This window comes from Myotis yumanensis, unplaced genomic scaffold, assembly GCF_028538775.1.
Source record: "Myotis yumanensis isolate MYYU_CA2020_CCGP unplaced genomic scaffold, mMyoYum1.0.hap1 SCAF_15, whole genome shotgun sequence".
Taxonomy (NCBI): Eukaryota; Metazoa; Chordata; class Mammalia; order Chiroptera; family Vespertilionidae; genus Myotis; species Myotis yumanensis.
Window position 1 is genome coordinate 22,082,112 of NW_027223766.1, and position 20,446 is coordinate 22,102,557.

General features: G+C 40.8%; 1 protein-coding gene across 3 annotated transcripts in view; it reads right to left on the minus strand.

The window, feature by feature from the left end:
* The window catches only part of NKAIN3 (sodium/potassium transporting ATPase interacting 3), a 429,459-nt gene extending 412,155 nt beyond the window's left edge, over positions 1-17,304 (minus strand). For all 3 annotated transcript variants that reach the window (XM_070392076.1, XM_070392077.1, XM_070392075.1), the window contains exon 1: positions 17,251-17,304. In XM_070392076.1, coding sequence (XP_070248177.1) covers positions 17,251-17,304 — 54 coding nt within the window. The remainder of the gene's footprint in view (positions 1-17,250) is intronic.
* Between the last annotated feature and the right edge of the window lie 3,142 nt (positions 17,305-20,446).

The window sequence follows — 20,446 nt, forward strand, 5'->3', positions numbered from 1 at the left end:
AGAGAACTTCAACAGCATAAAAGAGGACATGGAAACCATAAAAAGAACAAGTCAGAAAAAATGATACACTAACTGAAATAAAGAACAATTTACAGGGAATCCACAGTAGAATAGATGAAGCTGAGAACCAAAACAGCGTATTGGAATATAATAAAGCAAAAGACACTCAATAAGAACAGCAAAAACAAAAAAAATATATTTTAAAAAGAGGATTGTGTAAAAAGCCTCTGTGACAACTTCAAGTGTACCAACATTCGCATCATGGGGGTGCCAGAAAGAGAAGAGAGAAATCAAGAAATTAAAAACCTATTTGAAAAAAAAAATGACAGATAGCTTCCCTAACCAGGTGAACGAAACAGACACTCTAGCCCAGGAAGCAGAGAGAGTCCAAAACAAGATTAAACCAAAGAGGCCATAGTAAAACACAACAAAATTAAAATGTGAAAGGATAAAGACAAAGCATCTTAAAAGCAGCAAGAGAAAAGCAGTTAGTTACCCACAAGGGAGCACCCATGAGACTTTCAGTTGATTTCTCAACAGAAATTTTGCAGGCCAGTAGGGAGTAACGAGAAATATTCAGTGATTAAATGCAAGGACCTACCACCAAGAGTACTCTATCCAGCAAAACTATCATTTAGAATGGAAGGACATATAAGAGCTTTCCAGAGAATTAAAAGCTGAAGTTCATCACCACCAAACCAGTATTACATGAAATGTTGAAGGTTTTTCCTTTATGAAGAAGAAACAAAACAAAACAAAAAAGATTAAAAATATGAACAATAAAATGGGAATAAGTAGGTATCTATACCAACAATTGAATCCAAGAAACAAAATAAACAAACAAGCAGAACATAAACAGACTCATAGATACAGAGAACTTTGTATTAGACGCCAGATGAGAGCGGGGGCCAGGGAATGGGTGAAAAGGATGAAAAGATTAAAACGAACAAATTGATAGTTTCAAAATAATCATGGGTATGTAAAGTACAGGATAGGAAATATAGTCAATAATATTCAAATAATTATGTATTGTGTCAGATGGATACAAAATTTATTAGAATGATCATTTAGTAAGTTATATAATGTCTAATCACTGGGTGTACACCTGAAACTAATATAATAGTTATAATAGTGTGTGTCAATTATAATTAAAAAATTAAAATTTAGCCGAAACCGGTTTGGCTCAGTGGATAGAGCGTCGGCCTGCGGACTTAAAGGTCCCAGGTTCAATTTCGGTTAAGGGCATGTACGTTGGTTGCGGGCACATCCCCAGTAGGAGATGTGCAGGAGGCAGCTGGTCGATGTTTCTCTCTCATCGATGTTTCTAACTTTCTATCCCTCTCTCTTTCTCTCTGTAAAAAAATCAATAAAATATATTTTAAAAAAAAATTAAAATTTAAAAAAATACTTTGAAAAAAATCCAGAGAGAATACTCTGAATGTGTTTCATGTTTGACGCTAAGAAAATAGGAGGAATATGTATGCTCTTATGAATGACATCTAAAAATATTAGTTGTTTTAAGGCTAATTTTTAATCTTTTCACTAATTTTCAAAAGAACAGTAAGAATATATTATTTTACAAAGCATTCTAAACTTCAGTGTAGCCACCTATCAATATTGGAATGCCAATACAGCAGTATGTTCTCACAGTAAAAGTTTGATACCTAGTATTTGGATTACCAAACAATTAGGGGGAAAAGCATGAAGACCTCCACATGAGCTAAAATAAGATTAATTAAACTGTTCTGTAGTATTCATACTTCATCATAAAGTGTTACTTTTATTTTACTTATTTTTTTTAAAGTACATGGAAGTTTTTAGAAGACAGATGAACTTGTTTTGACCCAAGTTTTTGTGACCTCTCATGAAATGCTGACTCTGATGAGAATGTATAATTATGCTTAATTTACATGCTGGACGTTCCATCTAAAGGTAATGTCAGCAACATTAATGAGCATTGTCAAAAGTCACACAGGTCAAAGTTGCTGACCTTAAGTAACTTATGACTGAGTAGAACTGACAATATATGGCTGTGGTAGGAAAAGCATATCTTAAAGTAGACCCATAGAGCTTGATAAGTGCTAAAATTTCCAAACTGTGACAATAATTTACTTATTTGGGCATTAAAGATGAATGTCTCAAAGCTTACTTTCACAGACCTGTAACTTTGCTATGCTACATACATTAACTAGAACGGACTATCACCTGCAGAAAGGAACACGATCAAAGATAATTAGGAGTGTGCCCAGCTCAGCAGTAGAATGGGGAAAAAATGGACTGCTTCAGAGATATATCATCTAAACTCTTTCAAAAGCAATTTTCTAGGGAATTGGAATATGAGAAACTATAGAACCAAGAGAGAAGTCCATAAACTGAGCAATTTTCAGTTTATCAAAGATCTTTGTTGCAAAAAAGTATTTGAAAGTTGGTTGCTTGGCACTCTTTTGGTTTCAAAATGGTTTGGGGAAGCCCACAAAAGCTTAAGTACGCCACAGTGTTGCCATATTAGTAAAGTTTCAAGCAATACTTATCCACCATACACAGGGGTTTTATTGAGTAATGGTCTTCTAGATTGCAGAATTACAGAAAAAAAATCTGTCTACGTATAGGTACCATTCCACAACAACAAAAAGGGGCCTTTGACCGTGAAAAATGTTGTATAGGGGCATGCTTTTCAAATAGCAGCAAAGAGGGCTCACATTTTAGTGACCAGATAAGAAAAAAAAAATGCAGACCCAGGTGCGAGAAGTCCAATAACTATATTTAGAAATGTTAAAATATTTCACATTAACTATTTAAAAGAGGGCATCACTCAAGTCAGTCTCACTGGGTCTGACCTTCCCAGGTTTCTGACATCATATATATCATCTGGCCACCCAATGGGCACCAAACAAAAATAGCCTTTGTAGCATAGTAGAGAGAACCTGGGTCTAAACAATCATATTTACAATTTAAAAAATAAACAAATGTCAAAAATGTTTACTTTGCAAGTGGCATATACCTATTGTGTGTCTGTAAATGTTTACTGAAAGCTGCATGGTTTATGTCTCTGCTTACACTAATGCTGTGCAATGGTTAATTGTTTGTGTCAACCTGACTGGGCCAAGAGATGCCTAGATAGTTGATAAAACATTATTTCTAATGTTACAATATGCCTGTGAGGGTGATTCTGGGAAGAGATTAGCATTTGGGTCCATAGACTGATCACTTTTAGGAATGCTGGTGGCATCATCCCTCCGGTGATGGCCCGAGTAGAACAAAAGAGCAGAGGAAGGGAGAATTTGCTCTCTGTTTGAGCTGGGGTATCCATCTTACCCTACCCTTGGGCATCAGCCCTCCTGGTTCATTGGCCCTCAGACACAGACTGAATTACACCACCAGCGCTCCTGGTTCTCCACTTGTAGACTGCAGATGGCAGGACTTTTCAGCCCCTGTTATCATGTAAGCCAATTCCTATAATGATCTGCTGAAATATATTCTGTTCACCTAGAGAACACTGGCTAATACAGGCTGTATCTATCCTTTTAGACCAGCGGTTCTCAACCTGTGGGTCACGACCCCTTTGGGAGTTGAACGACCCTTTCACAGGGGTCACCTAAGACCATCGGAAAACATAAATATAATTACATATTGTTTTTGTGATTAATCACTATGCTTGAATTATGTTCAATTTGTAACACTGAAAATACATCCTGCATATCAGATATTTACATTATGATTCATAACAGTAGCAAAATTAGTTATGAAGTAGCAACGAAAAGATGGTTGGGGGTCACCACAACATGAGGAACTGTATTAAAGGGTCGCGGCATTAGGAAGGTTGAGAACCACTGTTTTAGACAAAAGTAGTCCTGATCTGGTCTTTTCTTCAAATCTTCATAGAAATAATTTACAAAATCTTCCTCCATAAACTTCATAACACGTCCTGTTCAGATACAGCGTTTGTGGAATTTGATCATGCCAGCCATTTTGCAGAAGAAAATAATTACAGAGCAGTCGCTGACCTGACTTTACTATGGAGAGAAAAGCAAATGAGGTAGTAGAAGGAAACATGCATCTACTCTCAAGCTCTAGGTAGTAATTTCAAACAATAATCTGAGAAGCTGACAGTTAAGAATTGATGACGGATACACCTAAATTAACGTCAAACACATTTCCTGTAATGACACCTTTTAGGCACCTGTTTTATCCACTGTGTGATGCCATATGGTACAGGTTTCTGACATCACTTTTCTCTCATGTCAAGGAAATGGCCCTGTTGGGAACATCACATGGCTCCTTTCTCAGCCATATGGGTGGAAAAGACCAGATCATAAAACATACTGCTCCAGCTGGCCTCTGAGAGTCTCCATAAGAGTGTCACACTCACAAAAATACAACTGAGGTGAGACTACATGGTGTAACACAGGTGGATGGCGGCGGTTACAGGAACATCAGCACAGGCATGTTTATGTTGGAATTTTACCATCACAATGGACAGCAAACCAAATGGAGTTGCAAGTGCATCATTACCACTACCCTGCAGGATGAGGGCGCTGCCTAAGGAAATCAGTCTATATCTTTTCCAAGTAGTAAGAGACTGATGTGGGCAGCACAAGTAACAGACGTAGCTAAACATGGTGCTACGTAAACATCAATTGCATCTCAATATATGGTAGGCCCACTCCAATAATATAGGGTAGAATCATGAGTTAGGGGTTGTCAGACCTTGGGGACCAAGTGGAGAAGGAGTCACAGGGACCTCTTTTGTAAGGGGCCCAAGTTTCTCTCTAAGCCATTTTGACATATTGTTGTCTTTCATTCTTTCAAACGTATATGAGCTAACGTTTGAGTGGTAGCCAATTGAAGAGCTGAAGATACTGAAATATGTACTCTCCTGACTTAGTCAGTACTGGCTCAGGAACTGGGGTGAGTGAGAACGTGCAGAGTGGGGCAATGCTGGCAGGAATTAAGAAGCAGGGTGCGGTGGAGGGGAGGATATTTCCTTTCAACATTCTGAGACAACTCCTGCGATACTAATACTCTACCATTAAGGCGAAATAACCTGAATCCCTTCATTTTTCCTTCTGAACTATTTCCAAATTCCTTTTAAGTTTGATTGTACATTTCACAAGATACTTCACGAGGAAAAAGATGAAACTGTCACATTCCTCTGTTTAAATATATCAGATCAATACTGACAAGAGTGAATTACTACATATCATACTCATATTTATGCATTCCAATATTCACTGCTTAAACAACATGACATTGATGATTCATCTTTTGTCTGTGGTTTATTACCGTTCAAACCTTTATCCCTAGGACTTTCTTGCAAATTATCATTGCACATAATGTAGTTTATACATGAATCTGTAGTTTAATCCTACCGAAAACATTGTTCCCCCTACAACTTGAATGTAATAGAAGAAAATAACTCAAGATATCAGGAACTCCCAGAAATGTTCAATGATCTTATTCCTTAGGCTTATAAATGAAGTCTATAAAATTTGCTATGTTTTCCTGTACTGTCTTTGTCACATATTTAGTTCAATCCAGACGATCTATTTCTGACTTCCTGCTACTATGTTGGGTTAAGTTATATCCTATGAAATGCTGCCCTTATAGCACTAATCATGCCTTCTAGTCATCAGTCCCCCCATGAAGTCAGCGTCCAGTACTCACTTTTGAAAAAATTGTGGCTACACAGCAGCTAACCATCCATCAGCATAATTCTCATGCCTCTGGGATAACAGTTCTCTATCACTTTTCCTTTGTTTTGGGTCATGGAAAGCACATAGGCATTGCAGGTGATACTTGACCCAAATCTAAATTTCAGATTACCTCTTAATTAAATATAAAGTAAGACACATATGGGCTACAGAAGTATATTTCTACTTATAAATATTTAAGTACCATTCTCCTAAGGGCACTTTAAACCTTTCATTGGTAGAATGGCAATTAATCAACATTTCAAAATCAAATTAAATTTTATGATAACTAAAAATAAAAGAAATATAAACTTTATATGTCTTTAAATATAATTATCTCTTTAGCTTTGCTGTTCTCTTAAAAGAAAATCAAGCCGCCCTGACCAGTTTGGCTCAGTGGCTAGAGCGTCGGCCTGTGGACTGAAGAGTCCCAGGTTCGATTCCGGTCAAGGGCATGTATATACCCTGGTTGCGGGCACATCCCCAGTGGGGGGTGTGCAGAAGGCAGCTGATCGATGTTTCTCTCTCATGGATGTTTCTAACTCTCTATCCTTCTCCCTTCCTCTCTGTAAAAAATCAATAAAATATATTTTTTAAAAAAAGAAAATCAAGCCATTACTCATATCTTAAGTCAAACTCCTCAAAACTTCTGCCTGCCAATACAAGGATCATCAGTAGTGAAGGAGTTAAAAAAGTATATATAAAGACAATCTTGGACTAGTCAAACAAGCATTAATAATTCATGACCAATGCTCCTCTGTATGGTGTAGTCTGTGAAATGTTACAAAACATTGTCTCCTACTTGTGAAATACTTCAAGAGAACCATATGTGTGAAGGACAGGTCCCTGAGGATGACTCCGTGGTTGTATTTCCAAACACAACCCTCTTTTAGAAGAAAATACTTCCAGGGGGTCTTTGCAGGCCTCCTAATGGTTCTGAGGCTTCATCTAATGCTTTCCTCTAATAGGCCCTGCATTCAGGATGCTCAGTCAATGGTGTGGCTGCCACGTTCAGTTCTTTAACAATTACATACTCCAAGGCCAGGGCAGAGTTTCCCATTAGAGAGCAAAAAGAATCTGAGGTTTAAACTTTCATGGGGAGAGAGGATACTTGTGAGTAGAGGTCCCGATGGTATTGGAGGATTACATCTGGACGGTAAAAGCATTGTCAGAAGTGGTTCGTCGATTGAAGAAAATAGAGCATGTAAAAGTTGCAGAATATTTGGTCTGAAGAATGCTTGCATTTCATTCTTTTGTTTCAGGGTAAATTGGGGTGCTTCCTGGGGGACTCTAAAATTAGATATCAATCAGGAGGAAAGCTATCTTCTAACAGAAACGGACAGAAAATAGAGCTGTTTCAAGACTTACATTATCTCTTTTTATTACTCAAATCACCTGGATCATAATTTTAAAATTACATTTTATGAGAAACTGCTTGCTTAAATAATTACTCTTTCCAACTGGTTTGGCATGAGGCCAGAGAAAAAAACCTCTTTTATTCTAGTCATAAGATAACACACAAAATTTTGTTATCCACGCTTCTCCACTTCTGAGGGCTTAAGTCATAACATATGATTTCAATATACTGCTTAATTTCTCCACACTTCAGTTTTCTCGCCTATAAATAGGAATATGTATATTAATATCTGCTTCATGGAGATGTTATAAGAATGAAACAAAGGAACCAAGATGCCATAGGATTTCATCGCACATTGTAACAATGATTACATTTTAAAATTCAGAAAATACATTTCATGAGCCAAATATCTTTTCATGTGTTCTCAAGTAAATCACCTTCTCACAGCTTCCTTCAAGATCAAATATTTAGTATTTCAATGTGGGTACAATGGAAAATTGAAGCTTGGAAGCCTTAAAGAACCAACTGTGATATAAGAAGGTGTTTTGATCTTTTCACCATTGATTATTTGACATCCCTGTGGAAAAAGCTAATTAGGACCAATAACGTAGACAGGTGGAGGAGCTGGGCATTGGAGGAAATGCTCTCTCCTTCATGGGAATCAATCAACACCCATTAGCCAGAAATGACTTCGCTCATAGTGAGGGATTCTAGAGACTCATAAGTCACCTAGAAGTGAAACCGATGAACCACTATCATTTCTGGACCATTTAGTCACAAACCAGTTATCAACTACTCTGTTTAGGGAGATCCTATAGCTACTGTATAAAAGGAGTTAATGTTGGAATTTTGAATATAAAAACCAGTGACACGCCAGTAAATGTTTAATAACTGGTTCTGAGGTGTGTTAGGAGGGCCTGATTCGCAGTGTTTGTGTATTTTCATGATGTAAATACTTCCACTACAATCGAATCTTAGCTACCAATGTGATGTAACCAGACGCAGAGTTGGAAAGAGATGCTCAAATAAGCACACTGTTATATAGAATTTCTACCATATAGATGCAATGCTTATAAAATACCCCCTAGAGCATAGTTGAAGTACAGTGCAATGAAGTAAAAGTAATTAGGAAGGGTTGAGTTTGGGATACTTATTACCTTTGTCTTTAGTATAATTTAAAATTTATATAATTAATTTTTAACACAGGCTTGTAGAATTTATGTAACAGTGAAGTCTCCCCAGATGGTAGGTGCTGACTCAAGCACATTGTTGCCTCCATCTGTTACTCAGCATCCAGATAAAAGACAGAGGTGTAGAAAATAAGATAGAAATAGAGGCACAAAAATTTTATTTAAATATTTGCTAACAGTAAAAATTTCCATTCTCAGAGATATTTATGAATCAACAGGAGGGTCTTTGGTATTGGAGATTCATTCAGTTCTGCCATAGCACCAAACACGAGTCTAGATAATTTCTTGAGGACCCCTCAAATCTCAGCTATGTTACCTTTCATAAACTGTAATTTGAAAGTGCTCCCTCATCAAGGATTTCTATTTTAAATACAAATTGAGAAAGAATTGTCATCAACGAGAATTTTATATTTCCCATTACCTTCATTATGATCTGTTACAACTAGTTACCAGTACAGGAAACATAACTGGAGGGTAGAGCATTCCTCTTTGTACCTAATTAACTGATTTACCAGTCACTTCTACAGCCTGGGGCTTCCCACATGCAAGCACTTATTATACTACATATTAATCAATACCAAAGTATAGCCATGTTTCTAATTACTGGAATAGGGAGAAACTGTCAGAAATATATTTACAACTTATCATCACATCTACTGAGCTCATATCTCTTACGAGAATGTGATAGCTAAAATTCTATTCCAATGCCCTTGTTGACAAAGGAACTGGGCATCTGCATGAAACCATTCATAATGCAAGTACCTGCAGAGAGAGTGGAGAGAAAAAATTCAACCATTTAATTCTACTTAATAATTCAAGAATACAATTAATCAGAAAAACCATTCTAAAGAGTGGTTCTCTATGCACAAAAGACCCCCCCAAAAAAATTGAAAAAAAAGAACATGATCTTGCCCCTGCTTCCCTTACAATGGACCATCTAATTTGTGTATGAAGAGCCCTTGTCAGTACCTCCAACCCCTACTGTCCACGAGCCTTGACCCACATTTCCCTTTCCCAATAGACAGATGTTCCTCTTCCAAATCAAAGAACTGGTGATTTTCTTACCAAGTCAAAGAGAACAGCAAACAACAAGCTCAAATGTTTCATCTTCCCAAACTTCTGTCGTTGAGTAAGAAGACTCAATGCTTTCACCAGAATTTTGTTTTACTATACCCATCTTAAAATATCTGTTCTCCATTACTTTACCTAGGCCAAAAATACAAATGTTCCTGTAAGAGTATTTAGGGCTACCTCCCATTTTATTTTAGTATCTTTGCAGAATATATCAAAAATGTAAATTGGACACAGTGCTATGTGTCATTGGCTTGCATTTCCATTTAATTGGCATTTTCAATATTAATCCTTGATAAAATGTTATCTTTTAGTCTAATATTATATTCTGTTGTAAACTTGCGACAATTTACACATTAAAACCAATTAGTATTGATTGGGTAAAAAGCATGAATTTTTTTATGCACCTCAGAAATCTTGTCTACTTCAACTTTACCAAGTATTTGCCAAATCGTATCCGTAAAACTGACATTCAAAACTTTGAGTCCTGTTTTCAGTCTTGTTCTCATCTATCTTTACACTCTCTCGAGGTGACCTCATCTAGGGCTTTAAATGCTGATATTGCTCATGATTCCCGATTCTGAGTATTAAATCCAATCTTGTCCTCTGAGTTCCAAGTTCATATACCTGACAGCTACATGACCTCATGTATCAGAATTTTAAAGTGTCTGAAACAGAACCTTTCCCTACCTGGTTTGGCTTAGTGGATAGAGTGTAGGCCTGCGGACTGAAGGGTCCCAGGTTTGATTCTGGTCCACGGCACATGCCTGGGTTTCGGGCTCAATCCCCAGTGGGGTTTGTGCAGGAGGCAGCCAATCAATGATTCTCTCTCATCATTGATGTTTGTATTTCTCTCTCCCTCCCCCTTCCTCTCTGAAATCAATAAAAATATATTTAAAAATAATAATAAAAATAAAACTGAACCTTTATATCTCCAAACGAACACTTCTGCTGCACCTCCACACCCACAACACCCGATTTTCCCACTTTCAGGAAAAAGTACCACAACTGCATTCTGTTATGCAAGATGTGTAGGTCAACCCCTCAGCCAGTCCCAGGCTTTCTGCTCCTAAATCATGTCTCACGTTCACCCTTTCCCCTCTCTGCTGTTATATATGTGACTGACTCATATTCTCTCTCATTCAGAAAAACAGAAGAGCATCCTGTCTCCCATTTCCTCTCGTTTCCCTCTCATCTATTCTCTACTCAGCAAGGAGAGTGTCTTGAAACACAGAAGATACCATGACTCTTTAAATGTTCTAGTGGGTTCAGATTGCTCTTTGAATGAAATCCAGTGCCACTGCACATGTCCAATACCATCTCACTGAATGTTCTCTCTCTCTCTCTCTCTCTCTCTCTCTCTCTAAATGCACCCTGGGTGATCCAGAATCCTGTCACTTCTAGAACATCCCAAGCTATTTTAAAACTGGAAGTTTTGCACATTTTATTTCTCTTGCTTAGAATGGTTCCCCTCTCTTTGCATGCTGACTCCTGGTCACTCTTTCAGACTCAGCTTCTAATTTCTAGGAAGTCTTCCTGGTCACCCTATCTAAGAAGATCCCTCCCAACTTCTTTGAGTGTTTGATAATTTCATCTCCTTAGCAATACTTAACAATAGTTGTAATTAGATAATTTTTGTTTATGCATTTATCGACAGCCCTTCTGCCTTCAGCTATAAACTGCCTAAGAGCAGGTCTGCATCTGAGTAGTTTACACCTGTACCCCCAGTGCTCAGGGCCTCTATGAATATTTATTGAATGTTGTTCGTTATTTCAAGTACAGAAAACACAGAACACAGTAAAGACAATGAAGACTCAAATATGAACCCTGATTCCATCATTTCCCAGCTGTATGATCTTGGGCATGTTACTAAAACTCTCTTTGCCTCAATTTCTGAATCTCTAAGATGAATGGTTCTCAGAAATACATGATTTCATAGATATAAACTACCTTGTACAATGACTGGCATATAAAATCACTCATAGTTTAGCTATTCATTTATGCATTAATTTATTCTCCTAATATGCATTGAGTGCTTACCCTTTGAAGGGTATAAGGAAGATTCCATGAGCAAATCAGAGACTTTGCCCTTTGGGACTTAAAATCTAGTAAAAGAAATCAATAGCACACACAAAGAAATAAACACATAAAAATATGTGATTAGTCTACTGTGAAATAAAAAATCCAAATCTGTATTAGTTCGCCAAGGCTACCATCACAATGTACCACAAACTGAGTAGCTTAAACCATGGAAATTTATTGTCTCATGGTTCTGGGGGGCCAGAAGTCTAATATCAAGGTGTTGGCAGGGTTGGTTCCTTCGAGGGCTGTGAGAATCTGTTCCATGTCTCTCACCTACCTTCTGGTAGTGGCGGCAATCTTTGGTTCTCCTTGGCTTATAGAAGCACCACCCTGATCTCTGCCTTCGTCGTCTCATGGTGCCCTTCCTGTGTACATACCTATGTATCTAAATTTCCCCTTTATATAAAAACACCCATCATACTGGACTAGGACCCACCCTACTCCAGTATAAGCTCATCTTAACCTAACCAATTACATCTGCAAGGACCTTTTTTCTAAATAAGGCCAGATTTTAGTTACTAGGGGTTAGGACTTCAACATAAGAAGTCCTAACCCCTAGTAAGAACTTCTGGGTGAAGGGGACACAATTCAATCTGCAACAAGGCCATAAGAATATAATAATTCCTAGGCAAATTCAATACTCTGAATGTACACTTAAGTAAAAAGACAGCTGTAAATAGATCTGTATTTGTAGAATATTATAAGGATTTCAACACCAGTCACATTATAACTAAAGTTTCATTATTATCCATAATTTTAATTTCCCTAACTTTTTCTGAGTCTTATGAGATGAACCAGAACATTTCAATACGCTAGAAAAAAAGTTGAAATTAAATAATTGAGAATTATATTGCATAGGAGAAAAGTAAGAGCTATTAAAATTCAAAACATGTTAAAGCAAAAGTATCAATATACGTATCTACACAGTAAAAGAATTGTATTTCTGTATCCACTGCCAACTATCTATGACAGGTGAATGGTACATTTCATAAAACTCAATTTAAAAACATGTTACCACAACTCACCACCATCATTCACACACCTGCCAACTCTTTATCTCAGCATTATAGTGCCACAGGTGGTCACAAGATGGTTTGAATATGGTATGGACAGAAAGATAAGTTGCCGTGATTTTCACTGTGAGAAAAAACAATTACTAGTTTTCTTTCATTTGAGAGGATGTTCTCTCAAATAAAACTTACAGCTCATCAATGTGTTAAAAGCAGCTTGTTTTCTACAAATCTTTTAAAGGTTTCTGTTTCTGTAGAATGTGAAGTGAATGTTTTTTACTTTGTTGCACTGATTATTAGTTCTAATAGGAGTGTGGCTGTCACCTTTCCATGACATGATGCAAGATGAGATAAGCTCCCTGGGAAAAGAACACCCAGGGACAAAATTTGGTTGAACGCTTCTTAGAGTCTGACCTCTGTGGTGTCAAGAAGATGTCTAAAACTCTATGGGAATAATCTCTAACCATGTTAGTTCAACACTTCACTGAGACCACTGTAAGAGAATGACTCTGAAAGGACATTGGGGTACATTTCAGACTTTAAAAACATGCAATTGAGACTCATTTCAATGTGGCAACTAAAACTAATTTACTAAAAAGCATATGGTCAGGTATTTCTTTTTATTCCTATATCACACATATATGATAATAAAATTACACATTATTAAAAAAACAAAAGTATCCTTACAAAAATATATTCAAAAGTTCTTGGATGGCTTAATGAATCTGTTACACAGTGAGGAATTGCAAAGGATTTCCTTTGCACAGTTCTCTATGGGCATACATTCATGCTTTTCACTTTCTCTTTAAATTCATCTAGCAGAATTAAGAACGTGAATGCAAAATCTGAGGAAAACATACGAATTTGCCCAGGGATAGAAGCGTGATGAAAACGTAGTGATGGGATGTGGCCAGAGCAGTGAGTTGAAGAACGTGGGAAGATGGCTGAAATTTCAAACTGAAGCTCCTCCAAATACACCAGCCCCAAAAGGATAACTTCTCTCCAATGATATTTGCCAATATGATGCTTCACCCTGGAGGGTTGTTTGGATGAAATGTGAATGAGATCATAAAAACTTTTCCTTTGTTTCTTTAACTTTGAGAAGAGGTGGATGTGCCATCTTTCAATGACCTGCACTGTCATTCCTTGTCATTAGCATGTACTCTCTTCCGCAAAAGTGTTCTGTGAGAACCATTCCTCTCTCAACACCCACACTTATTTAGTCCTTCATAACCTCCTTCTTCCAACAGTTCATGGGAGCAGAAAAAAAAAACATGAAAGGTGGGGGAAAGACAGCTGACTCCAATGGAAAGAACACTAGATCTGCCAGCCCTACCCCGTGGTAAGCTAGAGCAGGCTCTACTGCAGCGGTTCTCAACCTTGGCTGCACATTAGAATCACCTGGGAATCTTTTTAAAATCCTGATTTCTGGGCCTCATCCTCCGGAAATTTTGTTTCTTTGTTACTAATGTTGTGGCCCCACCCCATAACAAAGAAACAGAATTTCCGGAGGATGAGGCCCAGAAATCAGGATTTTAAAAAGATTCCCAGGTGATTCTAATGTACAGCCAAGGATGTGAACCACTGCTCTACTGGCTCCAGGAGTCAGTTAAAATTTTAGGAATTTGTAAGCCAGTTCATAAACACATCCATTATTTAAAAAGAAATACTATAAACTTAAGTAAATCATATTTAAAAAGATGTACTAAATATTTAAGATATATCCCTTCCTAATTATTTTACTGTGTTTTACTTGATGCCTTTAAGGTTACTTATGCCTGTTTTATCTGTATGATGGAAATACTAGGCAGTGGTGTAATGGTGTACTTTGACTTGGCAAGGTGGGAGTATTTATACCAAAGAAATTGGCAAATGTTAAAAATCAGGATGTAACTTAGTTTTGTCGATTGTCTAGATTTAAAGAAAGCAATGGAGAATTTCTCTCTAATAACGCATATTAAACCTAAAATGTGCCATGCCATTATTGGCAAAAGCACACAAAAAAAATAACTAAATAATTTTCCAGTATTTGAAAACTTACTCAATTCAGCAAAGAATCTGCTCAGGTATTGGAAAAGGTCATCAAGAGGACATGACCTCCAGGTGACCCTGGAGTAGCACCAGGACAATCAGAGGCTCCTCACCCTGTCCTGTCCTTGGAATATACATTCTGCCCACTGTGTTCACAGTAGGAGCCATTTCAAGGACAAAGCCTTGAGAGAACAATGTGTTGTTGAGACCATCTGGATGGTATATGTGACTGAACCCCATTAAGGCCTCTATATAAACTTTAAAGATTCTAGCAGGGGTAGGGCTTCAGAAATCAATTCATCTTCCAGCTGCTTCTATGTAAGTCCCCTTGCTTACTGAACCTGCTACCAGCTGATCTGAGTGGTCCGCCCCTCTCTCATCTCACCTTGCCCTCCATGAAGGGGGGCAGTTTCCAATTTCAGCAGGGAAAGTTTCCAAGGTTGCAACCAATCATCATGTCATTGATAGAGTGAGGTTCCAATGCTAGCTTCCTTTTTTAACATCCCTGTTACTCTTCATAGTAAATAAACATATTAATCAGCATTCATGTCAGAACTACAGAACCAAGGAGTTCATCAAATTCAACAAAAGGATTCTTCCAGAATTAACTGGCTACATAGGATTTACAGTGAAGAATATTACATATTTTATTACTAGTATTTGTCATATGAGTGCTACATATCATATATATGATATATTATATAATAATAATGTAATATATGCATACATGTTTTGTTTGATATCCAATTATTAAGTGTTTACTATCCCCTTACTGTCTCTACCATACAAAAACTACTGATTTTGAAAAGTTTTTAACTCTGAGCATCACCTGCCTCATCTGCCAACTATGGAATGGGGGCCTTCATCAGAGGATAATTTTAGGAGTAAAATATAATCATGTTTATACAAAAACTTTATATGGGTTGCAAACGTTAATTACTATCATAAATTCAGCCACTATGTTCCACATCCTAATATGAGTTCTCCTAAGGACTTGCAGGGTTTGCAAAGATGAATAATGGTTGATCCTTAGCCTCAGGTTATTTACATTCTAATGATGAGAGACGTGTATATAATAAAATAATTTAAGGGAATGAAGTGTATTCTGACAGAGGAAAAAGCAAAGTGCTATGCGATTTCAGAGAAAGAAGTGATTGATTTTGCCTGGAGCACCACGGAAGATTTCATAGAGAAAGTGGAATTTTGAGACAAGCTTTAAAGAGTAAGATGCGTTTGTAGCAACTAAGAAGGTATATGTGGAAACCGGGAGCATTTCAAGCTAAGAGATGAAACCCCAAACACATTATCATCACACATATTTCAACACCAACTAAGGAAATCATAATTAGATTGATAAAACCACTGTATTAAAAACTCTTACCCTCCAATGATATAAAATGGCAAAATTTATATTATTGTAGATTATACAATCCAATGTGTCTATCTACAATCTTGCATAGTCAAAGGTTGACTAAATATTTATTCCGTTTTTTCCACTTATAAGCCATGTCCATTTCTAATAACCAAAGTATAAATTATCCTCTGGCCTTTTCTTTTTAAAGAAAAAACATTCCTGTTCAAGTGAGACTTAAAATTATTTTTCAAGAAAACTCTATAGAATATGGCCTATTGAACAGGACAGAAGGAACTGTCCCTTAGATTTAAAGAAAAGTAGCCACAGATTTCAAATCTATGAATACATAAATTGTGCACATGTTAAGTAAACTGTGAAGAGCACATCTAATTTGAGGCTTTTATGGGAGAGCAGAACACTGAGGCCGGGGTAAGTGAAACCTTTTACAACATCCATGGGATCAAGGACTAACTATTAAAGGAAGAGGATAATCTTATGCCTCGGTTTATGTCTTGCATTACTTATTAACGATCCCTGAAAAGCGTTTCCCCTCTTGCTCTTCAAAAAAAAAAAATGCTTGTGACTTTAAAAAACAAACGACACTTTGAAGAAAGCTTGGCAGAGCATCTACAGAGTCTGTCTTAAGGGTAATGAAAGGGAGATGTCTATTAATCTCTCACACAGGAAAGTCTGACACAAAAGGTCTGTGGCCTTGACCTCCAGTGACAACGGAATAGACCACAGGGCCAACCCGAGTCCCACCAGGACACATGTTAAGAAAAGCATTCGCTCCACAATGAAAGCACTTTTTACTCTCCTCTCGTCACCGCGCCACCGGAGCCTTTCACTCTGCTCTCTCCCTGGTGACAGCTGTCAGTCTGTCGCTTTCTAAACGCAGCATTTCAGCAAAATCGAAGGCGAAACAGGAAGGGCAGGGGTTGAAATACTTTGTTTAAAACACACTCAGCCAGCCCTCCTTCCCGGAGACAGAGTCCTCAGGCACCACTTTCCCACCGGAGGAAGGTCAGAACCCCTCACTCCGGGCCAGGAGTTGGAGCTGTGGAACGCGGACATTCCCAGGCACCTCCCCAGGAAACAGCGGCACGGCGAATAACCCCAAAAGAAAGAGCCCCGAGCCCCGAGAAACTTCAGCAGGGATGCGGCGGGCGCTCACGCCAGCGGTGCCAGCCGGGAGCTGGAAACCGCTCACCCCCCGCCCCCTCCCCACCCCGCGCCTCCGGATCTCATGGCGACACCCGGCGGGGGCGCGGTGAACCCCAGCGCACGGGACCTAAAGGACCACCGAGCCCTCCCTCGGGGCGGGCGCGACACCGTGAGTGTCCGCGGCGGCAGGGCAGCGCCAGGCGGAGTGGCGGGCAGGGTGCGGGCCGGCGGGAGCGCCCGGAGCGGCGGCTCCCCAGGAGGAGCGGGGCGGCCGGGCAGGGTGGGGGCGCGGGGCACTCACCAGCTGCAGCGCGCAGAGGCAGATGAGCGAGCAGCGCCCGGTGCAGCAGCCCATGGTGCCCGCGGCGTCCGAGCGGCGCGCGCCCCGAGATCCGCGGCTTCCGGCGCCGCCGCCTTCCGACTCCCGAGCCGCCCCCGCCGCCGGGGCTCGCGGGCCGGCCGGGCGCAGGCTCCCTCCCCGCGGCCGCCGCGCGCCGCCTTTGTTAGTTTCCCGGCGGGGCGGGCAGAGGTCGGGACGGCGTGCGCGACTCGAGCGTCTGGCGGGGGTCCCTGCGTCCCTCGGTGCCGGTCCGCTTCTTGGGGAGGGGGAGCCTGGCGGGGGCGGGAGGGAGGCACAGATGGTGAGTGGGTGGAAGTCTGTGTAGGGGAGGGGAGTGGAGGAGGTGGGCGTCTGGAAAGTGGAGTGGGCTGTCTGCGTTGGGGAGTGCGCGTGTGTGTGTGCGTGTGTGTGTGTGCGTGTGTGTGCGGGCGTGTGTGCGTGTGTGTGCGGGCGTGTGTGCGTGTGTGTGTGTGTGAATGAATGAAAGGGAGTGCCACTGAAGAGGATCGGCCTGTCTGGGTAGGAGTCTTGGGAGAGAGAAGGAGAGAGAGAGAGAGAGAGAGAGAGAGAGAGAGAGAGAGAGAGAGAGAGAGAGAGAGAGAGAATGAATATGAGAATGAATGGATTAAGAAAAAACAACTCAGAGACACAGACGAACGGGATGGTGATTACCGGAGGGGACGGGAGTGGAGGGAGGTAGAAGAGGGTAAAGGGGGAGGAGGGAGGAGGGAATAAATGGTGATGGAAGGAGACTTATGGTGAACACACAATACAATTTACAGATGATGTAGAATTGTACACCTGAAGCCTACATCATTTTATTAACCAATGTCACCCCAATAAACCCAATAAAAATAGAAAATGACTATGAATGAGTGAAGTAGGGTGCCCGGTGGTGACCCCGGCCGCCGACGTAACTGGGGAGACCCGAGCTGGGCTTTCCCGCGGGGGTGTTTCTGGGTGTTGGGAGGGTGGTCGGAGGAACGTGCAAAGGAGGGGACGGGGCTTTGCTGAGCTGCCCCAGCGGCGGAGAGGGTGGGAGTTGAGATCTTGAGGTCCCGGGGGGCGAAGGACCCCGAGGCGGGCAGCGGAGGGCGGCGGGCGCAGCGGAGCTCCGAGACCGCGGGGCTGGGTGCGCCGGCGGCCGCAGCAGAGGGGCGGCGGGGTCTTGGGGGCGAGTCCGCTCCTCCCGGCGCCGGGCGCGCAGCTCTGGGGGCTCCGGGCCGGGCTGGGGACACTCCTACCGCCATCAGTTTCCCGGAGGGCGCCCCCGTGGAGTCTGGGAGGGAAAGTTGGACCGAGTTGGTTTGGAGAGAGGCGCTGCGGCAAAGATGCGCCGGCTCGGAGAGGGGTTGGGGGGGGGGGGGGGGGTTGGACAGAGAAGGGGGACCGGATGCCGCGGCGCAACCTGGCTTAGGTTCTCTACTAAAGGCTCTTTGAAATTGCCACCAGGCGTGAAAGAAGAAAAGGCGAGAAAGAAGAGGATTCGTGGCTTTTTCGACGAATGGAAAATGTTTCCGGGATGCAGATAAATAAGACTTCTTCCCAGAGGGCATTTAATTGTTTGGAAAGAGCTTGGACATAAGACCTGGCGGCGGAGAGTGAAGAACAGAGCGGAGGAGGTTTGCAGACGATGGCATTTTATCAGGGCTCAATGTCAGGTTCCCTGGGTTCATTCGTTGTACTGGGTGGAACTCAGCAAGTAGCTCAGCACGCTAGGAGCAGGGACAAGTCTTCTGGCCATTTGTCTCAGAACTTAGCACAGAAACCCCGTTTCTAACCCACTGCTGCCCTCCTGGGTCCTAGTGGTAGGTTAGTAAGAAAAGGCAAGAGAGCTTTGCGTTTTTAAAACACTCTCTCCATACATGGAAACTGCTCCAGCCATCCCTCAGGCATGAAAGGGAGTTCTGTTTTTATTTGTTTGGCAATTAACTGGCTTTTTCTGAACTGGTGTTTTGTTTTGTTTTTTTTCTCCAGGACATATGTTTATTATAACTTAAAACAGAGTTCTCAGAAAAACCCTTGCATGATTTCTTTGAAATCCTGGTAGGATACAAATAATCTCAGGATTGGTGTCAAGAACATTCACTGGTTAGGCTCCCCCTCTGTCCATGACCTGGGAGAGGGGAAAATAGAGTCAGAAGCTCCCCTACGCCCCCACCCCCACCCCCTTTTTTTTTTACCCAGCCTTTAAGGAATCAGTGAGCAAAGGTTTATGGGGGCTTGCTTCTTTTCCACACAAGAACATAACCAAAGCCTTCATGTTGCATGAAAATAATAGAAAACCATAGACCCACACAAACAAATAATTGAGCATATAGAAAAGGACAGTGCGGGAAGCTTGAGACCTTGCACCCTTCTGACAGCTAAAGAGGGAGAGACATGAACAAGACTATGAGTATCTACAACTTCCAGAGATTAGTGCAGCCTCATCTCCAGAGATGGTGATGAATTATAATAATAAACAAGATGACCCTTCCTTCCCTCTACATTATATAAGTTTACCCCAATATACTTTTCTTTCATCATTTATTTATTTTTTTTAAGAAGTACCAAAGTTTGCAGCTAACATGCATTGGGTCCTTGCCAGAGACCAGTCTGCGTGTTTCATATGTATTCACTTTATTTAATCCTCCCAACAGCCTATAAACTGGGTGCTGTGAGCATCCCCAGCCAAAAGATGTGGAAATGGGAACAGGGACCCCAACGCTATTCAGTGGGTGAAGAGGAATGCAAAGGCAGGTAACCTGACTCAAGTGCTCCTCGATTGGCACATTCACCCTGCTGCCTCTGCAAGTTAGGACACCAGTAACACCTACACTCCCACCCAACTGCCCCATGGGAAGTGGGTGGTAATCTGCCTCCATCCCTCCTCCAGAGTCAGTGTGGTGATTTCTGGGCTGGAGGAAGGTCCTCCTGTACCTGTCCCTTTCCTACTGCCCCTCAACTGATAGACCCAGATTGCAGCTTCTTCCTTGTATAATGTGTCCGTTGAAAATGCATCTGGCTTTCAAAAAGAGGAGGAAGGAAGAAGCAAGGATAACACAATACTAGTAGCAAGTCTGGACATTGTACGGAGCTACCTTTTTTTGTCTCTGCAATCTCCTATTCTCATTTTCTAAATCGAACTGCATCCTGAACTAAAAAAATCTTCATC